General features: G+C 33.1%; 1 protein-coding gene across 5 annotated transcripts in view; it reads left to right on the top strand.

Annotated features, from left to right (window-relative positions):
• scrib (scribble planar cell polarity protein) overlaps positions 1 to 12,683 on the top strand; it is a 214,732-nt gene that overhangs the window by 61,981 nt on the left and 140,068 nt on the right. For all 5 annotated transcript variants that reach the window (XM_089098677.1, XM_089098679.1, XM_089098678.1 and 2 more), the window contains exons 9-10: positions 1,055 to 1,166; positions 4,713 to 4,885. In XM_089098677.1, coding sequence (XP_088954803.1) covers positions 1,055 to 1,166; positions 4,713 to 4,885 — 285 coding nt within the window. The remainder of the gene's footprint in view (positions 1 to 1,054; positions 1,167 to 4,712; positions 4,886 to 12,683) is intronic.

The following is a 12,683-nucleotide window of genomic DNA, read 5'->3' as shown; positions in this document are numbered from 1 at the left end:
AAGATTATTAGAAATAGCTATCATAGTTGCGGCTAATGCCACCACTGATTTGCGATACTTTTTACAACACATTAAACACTAAACTATATTAGTTGTATGTAATTGTAACACTAAACCCCAAAATTGTATTAAACGTTAATCATAATTGCAATATAAAGGAGAGAGTGAATCACTGAATTGACTTGTCCTACAACGCACTTGTTCAAATTTGTTCTTATGGCGTTTTTTTTTACGCTGACTGGAGTGGCAGGGGCAGTGTGGAACTGACTTAGCACTCAAAAGCACAGTGTGTCTATATTTGCATATCAGCTATTTCCTGCGTTTTTCAAGGGTTGGAAATTTTTGAGCTGTGAGGGCACATACCTAAGTAACATACTTAGTTCCCAGAATGTGCAGATACTGATCTGGGATAGTAAAGGGAAGCTCTAGTGTCTATTTAGGGGGTGAGAAGAGGGTATTGGTTCTCTTGAAAATTGTATAATTATTGTATAAGGGTGCTTGAAAGCTGGGGGATTGCCCCTTTAGATTTGAAAGAAAAAACTTTTCTGACATTTCCATTAAAACAAAATTCTTTCCTAGATACGAAATGCACATATTTTTGTATCTTTATTAAAAATAAATTTTTAAAAATAAAGTATTAAAAAAAAAAATAATTAAAACTGCTTACCTTTTCATGAATTGGTCTCGACTCTGATCATTTAAAAGAACAATGTCCAAATTTGTGTATCAGCTTACTATTGCCTTCTTTAAAGGGTCGAGGTTTACAACGCTGAAGGGCAGGTACGTCAATGACATACAATTTTTTGCTTAAATTAAAATTAAAGTGTTATAAATCTGATCACTTCAGTTATTGTGATTCAAATATTGTCCATATATTAATTAATGTTATTATTCTAATCAATAATGAATATTAATTAATAATCATAATTTATAATTTGATATGAATCAGTAAATAATACTTCCCATTAATAAAATTACCATTAATAAATAAAAGGAGGGAAATAAGAAAAAGGGAGGAAGAAGAGATAAAATTATGACGATGTTTTGGTTTTAGGTAACCTATCGGAACTCAGTGTTTTGTCATTAAGGGATAATCGATTGACGGAACTGCCATCTGAAATAGGAATGTGCCAATCCTTGCATGTCTTAGATGTCTCTGGCAACAGGTAAGTAAATTTTTATCCCCTAAGAACTCTTGCCTAGGTCTAAAATACATATTGCTGCAAAGTTGGATATTCTGTTTTTATTTAGAAGAAGAAGCCTTACTATTTTGGCAACGATAAATGATGTTACATTATAACATTGAGAAACCATTAATATCAAATTAATATTAAATAAAAAAATTAAAAAAAATAAAGATCAAACTTGTAATATTCTTATAGTTATTGCTGTGAAAAATATTTCCTAAAAATTTCAGGTGATATTGTTTCCGATAATCTAAACATAGGTAATTGTAGATGGGGAAATATCGTATATTTAGACTGAATATTTTCGACCCAGATCTAAAGACTACCTTGAGAAATCTGGGGAAGGTAAAGAGGAAGGGTGTGCGAAAGCACAGGGTGGCTGGCTCCCAGCCCTCCATTGCACTTCTTGGGTATAGGGTCATGAACCTGGTAGGGAGTTTGAAGTCCAGTTCCGTATTCTTTGCCTTTTTATGCTATATTATATAAACAATAAAAATATAATGATCTAAGAGGGACAATATAATATATTTGAAAACCTGTTGTATATAACATATATAATAAGACGAAGTACAGAAAAGAGAAATAATAAAAAAGAAATAAAAGGGACTTCAAAACAGCAGCAATAAAATGCAAGAAAAAAAAACAAGAAAAAAAAAGACAGAAAACCCGACACAAATCTTGTCAGTTATAAAAGAAACATTTGCAAGGAAATAAAAATAGAAATATAGAAAGAAGTTATGTTTAATAATACGACTCGGGATTAATGCAAGTTAGTGCTGAATAGTGCAATAAGTGGCTTTTGCTGAAAAATAAATCTGATTTCCTGATTTCACAGTGAACCCACCTGCCTTTGTTTTTGTTCCCGGATCTTACTGAAATGATTTCCTTGTAAAGTGGCTGCAACCTTTTCCTTTTAATGTGGCTGTAACGTGTTCTAAATTTTGATTAGAATTTCTTTCTTGCTCTTATTTCACTGAGATGACTCTCACTTGCCCACTTGCCTGCAAGTCCTGTGTTCGGTCATAAATCATTTTTTTTTTATCTCCAATTACCTTTAAATGGTTCACAGAACTGATAGACTATTTGAACTATCCGTACTCTATGCCTATCTACCTTAGTTTTTATCTAGGATGGATGATAGACTACTAGTGAAATTAATCATTTTCGTACAATTTTTAAAAAATTTTCCTGCTTTACCTCTCACAGAGACCATCTGTCTTGCCTTTACCTTATTTGGCCATGACTCTCGAGTTTTTATTTACTTCCAACAAGTTGATTTTAATTCAAAAACCAAATCGAGATCGACTCAATAAGAAATCTAGTAGGTGTCTAAACTTGCTTTTATTATTATTATTTATTATTTATTATATTATTTATTACTAAAACTTATTTTGTTAAAGGTGTCGAATCTTATTATGTGACAAGTGTACTCTGTTTTGTCTCATGGCTGATTGTATCAGCTGACTTTTTAATGGTGATTGTATCGAACCAGTGGTTGTGGAATATTTCACTTGCACGGAAATATGCAATTCTTGGGCATTTTTTGTTTCTTTGCAAATGTATTTTTTATAACTGAAAAGATTTTGTGACGAGTTTTCTGTCCGTTTATTCTTCATTTTTTTGGAAGTTTTTTTTTTTTTGAAAATAGGCTGGTAAATTTTTGGGCATGTATTTGCTTCTTTGTAAACGTTTCTTTTTTATAACTGAAATTATTCTTTGTTTCGTTTTTCGAACTTTTTTTTTATGAAAATAGGTAACCTTCTGTCACTGGGCAGAGTTTCCAGTCCCATTCTTGCATTCGTTCAAAGATTTTTATTCAAAGATGTTTCGTTCAAAGATATTTATTGTAAATAAGAATTTATATTTTATGTTAATATAAATAATTTTTTTTTTGGTATTTTAATTTATATTTTATATTAAATTTAAAAAATTTTAATTTTAATTTGTATTTATATAATTTATATCATATTTTAAATTTATCTTTAAATAGATTAAAAGCGTCAAAACGCCCTAGAGACTGATGCCATCTCCCTGAGTGCTCTGATTGACCAAATATTTATTATAATCTTTTTTCTCAATGAAATATTATTTTCTATATGTGATATGTATTTCTCTTGTTTGTTATATATATCATCTGTTTTATTTCGTTTTCTTTCATTTAGTTTTTGTTTGTTTTTTGTTTTTTTTTTACTACCACTGTTATTTTTTTTTTTTTTGTTCGAATGTTCAAGTTCCCTCGTGGAATAACGCCACGAAATGTTTCCGTGGCCGAATGGGCACGAAGAATTTTCTTGGAGTAGAAGTATATTTCTCTATTTCTAGTTTCTAGTTTCTAGGCTCTATTTCTAGTTAGTATTAAATTTAAATTTTTTTATTTTCAACTGAAAGTTTGGAACAACATTAAAGCTTATAACGAACAGAAATTAGTCCGTTTATGTGGGAGCTGTCCTCTCCTCAATCTATCGCTCGTTACACTTTCTTTTAGTGTTTTAAAAAGGCTTTAAAAAGTCAACGGCCCTTGTGTTTCAGGAGTTATTCCTAAAGAATTGGGACAAAAAGTCAAAGTTTAGTGTAACTAGAGAGGGATTGAGCAGTGGGCAGCACCCTCATGTACGGAATAATTTCTGTATGTATGAAGTTTTAATTTCGCACCTTGCTTTCAGTTAAAACAATTTTTTTTTCTGATTGTTTTCAAATTATGCCTAGACCTGACCCAGATATGATGTGGGCTACCAGCCCCATAAACCCTCGGTTTCTTGCTGTGAAATTGTATATATCCATAATTGTAAATTGATTGATTGGCTATCAATTGATTGTCCCCCCCCCAACCTTTCTGAGTATAAATTTAGTTTTTTAATCTATAAATTGCTCATCGAGAAACTCCATTTTGTTGATGATATATTGATTTTTCTATAACTTAGCATAGACTTACGTAATTTAAAGATTTAAGCTGAGCTCGAGTCTGCTTACCACTGCCTACTTCACGGAGAAAATTTGTTCCTTAAGATTAGACAGCGTTACATAGTCTTAATATATGTTAGTGGGAAAGGTTCTGCATAGGGTGGAAAAACTATTAATGTCAGATTCGGGGTCCCCCCTGTATGGCGTGTGAACCGGTCATAAGAAAACATTTAAAAGAAATTGAAACTCCATGAGAAGAATAAAGATTGAAGCTTCGAATAGATTGGGATATATAGCGCGAAGAGAGTGATTGGCTGTTTTAGCCTCTGGGGGCTTGGTGCTACAACAAGTTGTTAGTAGTAGTAGTAGTAGTAATGTCAGAAAATATCAGTTTGGCATTATGACGCTGTATTTAATAGTTTGATCTTTAAGTAACACATGCCAACTTGGGGTTTTGCTGGTGTTCTTTTTGAAGTTTTTATTTATTCATGGAAGTTTTATTTATTGAAATTTTTGAAGACATTTATGAAGTTTTATTTATTCATATCTTCTTTTGGTATGCTCTTGATAGCTTTTTTAGTGAATTAACTTATTCTCTTCTATGATAAAACTTTGTTTTTCTAGGTTAAAATACCTTCCCTACTCACTAACAGGATTAAGCCTTAAAGCTGTTTGGCTTTCAGAAAATCAAGCCCAGCCATTATTAACATTTCAGACTGATTATGATGAAGAAACCGAAAAGCCGGTTTTAGTTTGCTTTCTTCTGCCACAAGTTGATGGCCATACTGAAGGCTTAGGTAGGTGTCTAAAACTGTTTCTAAAAACCGGTTTTAGTCTGCTCTCTTCTGCCACACGTTGATGGCCACACTAAAGGTTTAGTTTAGAAATGGGCATAACTTTCCCTAAGGTAATGGAATGGGAATACCATTATTTCTTTGAGATACTTAGAATGCCAAGAAAACACAAATAATAATTATTAACGAAAAATAATGATTAACGAATTAATAACGAAATGAAGGATGACAGATTGTCAAAGATTGTTCTTTTCGGCCAGCCGTCTAGGGCAAAACGAAATACTGGCCGTCTTCGGTTGGATTGGGAGTTAAATAGTTGGGAGTTGGATTGGGAGTATGTCGTAAGGAAAGATTTAAGGGAAAAAAGAACTTCCTGGGAGGGTATAAAGTGGGAGCCTTTGAATAGATTGGGATAGAGGAGGAGCGTGCGTGCCTGTGTTGGCCTCAGGTGGCAGGGTGCTGCAATGAGTTGTTAGTAGTAGTAGTATCTAAAAAAACGAAATAAAAAAAAATTAATAATATTTAGGATTTGTTTATGTAAACTGATCTGTATATGATTTATACATGTAAATTTAATGTTTGTATCCACTCTTCTCAATGACTTGTTTGCAAGGGCTATATTTAGGTATGTTATCCTAGTGAAATTTTTCTCAGTTTTCCCTCAATTAAAATTAAAATGATCTTTTTATTTATTTAATTAGTAATCTACAGAACAATTTTCCTAATTTATTCTCAAAGTTGATTTAAATTTATTAATTTATACATTAATTAATGAAAAGAACAGTATTTATTAGATTAAAATTAACTTATTAATTCAATTAGCAAACTAATTACCCCAATTTTTTTTCATTTTCCTCAATTAAGATTAATTTAGCTTATTTTGTCTTATAATTAACTAACCAAAAGAATAATTTTTCTAATTTTTGGTCAGTTAGATTAATTTAGTTGGTTTCGTATTAAGTCAGGAGTTGAGCAGGGTTGCGTTCTATCCGCAATTATATGGATCGTTCTGATGGACGTTGTATTATGGAACACAGGAAGGGCAATGGGAGAACGCGGAATCAATGGTGTATGTAAAATTCTCTTAGACTTAGATTATGTTGATGATTTAAGCATCATAGACGAAAATCTTAGCAAAATGAATGAACTTATAGAGATTTTGGGAGTTCAGGGTGTAAGAATAGGTTTGAGAATTAATGTTGAGAAGAGTAATTCGCTAAGACTAGGAATAAGTAAAGGTGAAAAGGTGATACTGTGTAACGAGAAACTGGATCAAGCAAACAGCTTTGCTTACTTTGGTAGTATTATTAGTAAAGAGGGTGGGAGCAGTCAAGACGTTAAAAGTAGAATGGCCAATGCCCAGGATGTTTTTTGATACTTAAAAATCACTAAAGTCATGCTAATATCACCAAAGATTTTATAGATTATGAGCAAGCGTTCAATTCTGTTGATAGAAGAGCTTTAGCAAAGGTTTTATCCTTGTATGATATACCAGACAAATACATTAAAGTGATTAGTGCTATGTACGAGAAAAGCACTGCTGCGATTAAGGTAGGAAATGAGGTTAGCAGCTGGTTTTGTATTAAATCAGGAGTTAAGCAGGGTTGTGTTCAATCCCCCTTTTGTATGGATTGTTTTTATGGACTTTGTTTTAAGGAGCACAGGAAAGGCAATGGGGATGAAAAAGTCTCCTGGACTTGGATTATGCTGATGATAGCATCCTAGAAGAAAATGTGAGCAAAATGAATGAGATTTTAGAGGTTTTGCGAGTTCAGAGTGCTAGAATTGGTTTGAAAATGAATGTTAGGAAGACTAAGTCACTAAGGCTAAGAATAAGTGAAGAAGAAAAGGTGACGTTGGGTAATGAAAAGATTGATCAGGTGGGATTGATCAGCTTCACTTACCTTGGTAGTATTATTAGTAAAGATGGTGGGAGCAGTGAAGATGTTAAAAGTAGAATAGCCAAGGTTCAGGGTGTTTTTTCACAGTTAAAAAGTCTGGAAGAATAGGAAGATAAGTCTGCAAACCAAGATTATAATATTAGAAGCTACAGTGATGACAGTGGTCAAATATGGCTCTGAAGCATGGACGCTCCGAAAAGCGGATGAAGATTTGCTAGATGTTTTCCACAGAAATTGCTTAAGGATTGTTCTAGGTACCCGGCTGACTGACTGTATTTCAAACAATAGGCTATACGAAAAATGTGGTTCAATACCGCTCTTTAGGGCTATAATGAAAGAAAGGTTGAGGTGGCTAGGGCACGTTGTGCGGATGAAGGATGACAGATATATGATACTTTTTAGACGGAGAGATGCCGTAGACAAAGTTTTAAGAGAAGAGCAGTGCGGTTTTAGAAAAGGTAGAGGATGTGTTGACCAAATTTTCACTCTTAGGCTAATAATTGAGAAGTGCCTAAGTTTTCAAACACCTTTGGTCCTCAGTTTTATAGATTATGAGCAAGCGTTCGATTCTGTTGATAGAAGAGCTTTAGTAAAGGTTTTACCCTTGTATGGTATACCAGACCAATACATTAAAGTGGTTGGTGCTATGTACGAGAATAACACTGCTGCGATTAATGTAGGAAATGAGGTTAGCAGCTGGTTTTGTATTAAATCAGAAGTTAAGCAGGGTTGTGTTCTATCCCCCTTTATATGGATTATTTTGAGGGACTTTGTTTTAAGGAGCACAGGAAAGGCAATGGGAGACCACGGAATCAAATGGGGAGGAAAAAGTCTCCTGGACTTAGATTATGCTGATGATTCAAGCATCCTAGAGGAAAGTGAGAGCAAAATGAATGAACTTTTAGAAGTTTTGCGGGTTCAGGGTGCTAGAATAGGTTTGAAAATTAATGTTAAGACGACTAAGTCACTAAGGCTAGGAATAAGTGAAGATGAAAAGGTGACTTTGGGTAACGAAAAGGTTGATCAGGTGGACAGCTTTACTTACCTTGGTAGTATTATTAGTAAAAACGGTGGGAGCAGTGAAGATTTTAAAAGTAGAATAGCCAAGGCTCAGGGTGTTTTTTGACACTTAAAAAAAATTGAAAGAATAGAAAGATAAGTCTGCGGAAAAAATAGAATATTGGAAGCTACAGTGATGACAGTGGTCAAATATGGCTCTGAAGTAGGGGCGCTCCGAAAAGCGGATGAAGATTTGCGAGATTTGGTCAAGTATCGTTGTGAGGCATGGGTGCTCCGAAGAGCAAAGGAGGATTTACTAAATGTTTTCTGCAGAAATTGCCTATGGATTGTTTTGGGTACCATACTGACTGACCGTATCTCAAACAGGAAGCTGTACGAATAACTTGGGTTGATCCTGCTTTCTAGGGCTATAATTAAAGGAAGATAAGATGGCTAGGACACGTTCTGTGGATGAAGGATGATAGATTGCCGAAGATCTTCTTTCTCGGACAACCGTCTAGGGCTAAACAAAAATCAGGCTGCCCCCGAATGGGGTGGGAGGATGTCGTAAGGCAATATTTGAGGGAAATAGGAACTACTTGGGAGGGTGTAATGAGGGAGGCCTTGAATAGATTTGCATGAAAGAGGAGTGTCCGTAGCTGTTTTGCCATCAGGTGGATTGGTGCTGAAGTGAGGTCTTAGTGGTAGTAGTAGTAGATTATGCATCATATTGAAAGGGTAATGACCCAAAATAAGTTGCTTGTAGTATTGATCAATTCTAGCGGAATTTTCTGTCTATCAAAACTTTAATGTCTATTAAAACTCAAAACGGGCAGAAATTAACATGAGTTGGGCTCAAACCCCCTATATTTTTATTTTTATAACTTTAATATATCAAGAAGTATTAACATTTTGATTACCAAATATCAGTATGGGTATATTAAACTGACAATGCACATTCATTTGTATTTTTTTCAGTAAAATGCAAATTATGTTCTGACCTTGGGAAGGCATAGGGGTTTTGAGCCCAACTCATGTTAATTTCTGCTCGTTTTGAGTTTGACTCGGTTATGTATTGTAATTTCTGTTCGTTTTAGGTTTCATTTATTTATCGATGCTGATTTGTGGTAGTTTCACGCTTGGTAGATTATTTTATTTTATTTTTTCTCATTTTCGGTTTAATGGAGTTCTTTACTTTTCTTTGAAAAACTTATTGTGTGGAAAAAGTTTTTTTTAGTTACTTTCTGTTCGTTTTATATTGACATAGTCTTTTCAGGGAAAAAGAAAATAATACTTTAAATGTTTTCGTTTTTTAAGACTTATGGTTTGGCCTGCTATTTGTATGCTGGAGAAAAATTTTCAGCAATTTTTAACAACATAGACCCTTTTAAAAATCTGGACACAAATAGTAATTTTTAATTTAGTTTCACACCTCCTCTAGTTGACCTGAAATAGAAAATTTGATACCATTCGTAAAAACAAATCTGTTTACTTTCTTTGATAGCTTGGATATACTTACACTATTTTGATTTGGTTAAATTTTAAGAGCAGAAGTAGCCTCGAAAGTTTGAACATAATACCCTCAGTCGTTCATGGGATACTGCTGAGATGCCTTATTGGGAATTACCATTACCACAGTGCTTTTTTATTTAATCTTAAGGCAACATTTAGTTTTTAAACATAATGGGCAAATGGGAGGGTGAACATGGGAGGGGGATTAGTTGCCCTCCAATCACTTTCGACCATTAAAAAGGGCATTAGCCGTTTCAATTTTCAATCGAATGATTTATTTTTGAAGTTTCTACGACAACGCTTTCTATAAAAAAAAAATCATATATGCCCCCAGGGCATAACTAACAACCCTTGCCCTGAGGGCTGTGGGGGGATTGTCATCCTCAAAAATATAATTTCTGGACGTTATACCTACGTCGAACAAAGTGGCTATCTCAAAATTTTGATTGGATGGGTTTGGGGAAATGGTGAATGTGAGAGAGGTGTTAGTTATCCTTCAGTCACTTTCGACTATTAAAAAGGGCACAAACCCTTCTAATTTCCAATAGAATAAGCCCTTTTTGAAGTTTCTACAACATCACTATCTATAAAAACCTTATATGCCCCCAAGGCATAACTCACAACCCTTGCCCCGAGGGCTCTGAGGAGGTTATCATCCTCAAAGATCTAATTTCTAGAACTTTGAACTACGTTGAACAAAACGGCTTTCTAAAAATTTTGATTGGATGTGTTTGGGGGAAAGGTCGGCATTGGCAAAATAATACATTGTACCCACATCGATCTTTACTATAAAAATGTCAAGCCTTCCAATCACTTTCGACTATTAAAAAGTGCACTAGTCAATTTTAATAGGCCACGCGATTCCGCTGCCTATGATTGGAATCGAGGAGGAGGTTGTGAAGCTGTATTGGCCTCTGGGGGCTTGGGGCTACAGTGAGTTATTAGTGGTAGTAGTAGCCAATACCTCAATATTATCTTTGCTTCCTTAATGCTCCTGAATTTCAACTCATGAATTTTAACCAATGGTTTTGTTAAAGTTTTGAGCTGGCAGGGTCTTGGGAATAACAGTTTATTATGGTTTGTGCAATAGAGTTGTTAATATTTTTTTTTTCTATGTTTGTAAATTACAATCATAAGAGGTTCTCAAATCCACATATCTTTTTAGTATTATAAGAAAAAAAAAAAAAAAAATAGGAATAATAATAAATAAATAATACATTGTGCCCACATCGCTATTTACAGAGGCAGCGCTATTGCGCTGCCTATGATTATAGTTAGATAAAAACTTAAACACGAATAAAGATGCATCCTCATTAAATTGTTTTTTTTTGTTGTTTTTCTTGCAATATTGTTTTTGTTGAAAAATATCTATATTTTACTGATTGACATGATGATTAAATATGCTGTAGGAGTGTACTAGAAATGTACATCCCTTAAAATGTGCTATATACTATCCATAGACATAAATGAAGCTTTAAGCCAACAGGACACATGAAGTGATTAAAGGTAGCAAATACATTCTTCCAATTAAAATTAATCTGTTAAACAATATAAACAATTACCCTTCAGTCGGTGTAGCGGAAGTAACCGGGCCTACTAATTAGGGGTTGTTAGGTTCGACTCCTCACGGTGGAAGGGAATGATTCCTTGCAAAATTTCGCTTTTAAATTTTTTTTAATGAATAACTCAAAGAGTGATCTTTTGCCCTTTGTTTAATGTAAACGAACAAACAATATAAACGAACGAACAAACAAACGAACAAAGCTAATATAAACGAACAAACAACAATTGTGGTTGGTGACGCTGTTTTAATATTTGTGTTTTTCTGTTAAATTTTCCCTTATAATAGATTTTTCTATCATTATACCAGAGAACAACGCTCTGCATTTCCTACAGTATGGAGCTATAAGGCTTCAGTGTAGGATTATTATTATATTATTATTATAGATTATTATTATTATGATTATATTTTTTTTCTCGAAGTCACTTCGTATGGAAGGAGTGGTCTTATTTTTTTTTTACTCCTGTTCGTATGTCTTTTGCCTTATTACACATGTTAACAAGTTTTCCAGGAGGATATATTTTAATTAAAAAACAAACATATATTTTTTTTTTCTATGAAAAGCAATGAGCCGAACAAACAGGTCATTGCAAAATAAACAGTAAGTGAAGAGTGACCTGTGCTAGTTGTAACTGAAAGTAATTATAGTATTAATATAATAATATTTAATATTATAGTATTTGTATATAGTATTATATGGTATTTTTTATATAGTATTTATATATATTTAATAATATTATAGTATTTATATATAATAATTAATATAATTAATTGGTATTATAAGTAATACCAAAAATAACGGTTTACTGGCAACAGAACAAATATTGCAAGCAAACTTAAACTGTGAATTTTGGCACCCCAACCTGTAAATTTTGTAAATTCAATCACTGTGCTTTGATGATTGTACTGGCATGATATCACGCCTTTGCCATTTTTTCACAAATTATAAACATCATTTATTATTCCTTTATCCATCCCTATTTTCTTTATTGTACTTATGCATGGACTTCTAACTTTTTATCTGTTTTCGAATCTTTTAAAATACATCAAAATAAGTCAATGAGGATACTTCTTAATATTGAATATAGTTCATCAAACATCGTTACGGAACTTGTGTTTTTCTTTGGACCATCTACGTTTAATTTTTGTTTCTAATATTTGTCATGGTTATTTTTTACGGTGTACTGCCTTCGAATTTTCTAGGATTTTCCCAACTAATTCCCATCACCATAATTATCCGACAGTTCATAGATCTGATTTTTCAACATCGAGAAGGCGTTGTAACATCCGTCATACTGGGTCAAAAATCCAGAACTCAATTCTAGCTAGAATCTGGGAGCATTCTGATAAACGTTTATTCTAGAGGTTACTTAAAAATTATCTGAAAGTCAAATCTATGGGGCATTACTTCAATTTTTGTAGTGTTTATAAGTGTTTTGTTTGACAAGTTAGTTTATGGCTTCTTCAATTTTAGTACTGTTAAATTGGCAGCACTTAAGTTTACCACTAGGCATACGCAGTGTGTTTTTTTTTTTTTTTACAGTAGATATATTTATGTTTTAAATAAAATGTCCTAATTCTATAGCAAGAGTTTTGGTGCCATCAAATATGCGAGGATATGATTACCCAAAGTTTACTGATTTACCCAAAGAAAACACTTTCCCGTTTTCTCTCAATTAAGATTAATTTAACTCATTTAGTCTTGTAATTAACGAGCCAAAAGAATAATTTGTCTAACTTTTTCTCAGTTTTATATAATTTAATTAATTGGTTTAATAAACTAATTAATTACAAGAACAATTTTTCTCAACATCTTAATTATTAGTCG

The sequence above is a fragment of the Artemia sp. Qi Xiang Cuo genome, chromosome 13 (genome assembly GCF_049724085.1).
Source record: "Artemia sp. Qi Xiang Cuo chromosome 13, ASM4972408v1, whole genome shotgun sequence".
Taxonomy (NCBI): domain Eukaryota; kingdom Metazoa; phylum Arthropoda; class Branchiopoda; order Anostraca; family Artemiidae; genus Artemia; species Artemia sp. Qi Xiang Cuo.
This window is presented reverse-complemented; position numbering and strand designations above follow the sequence as displayed.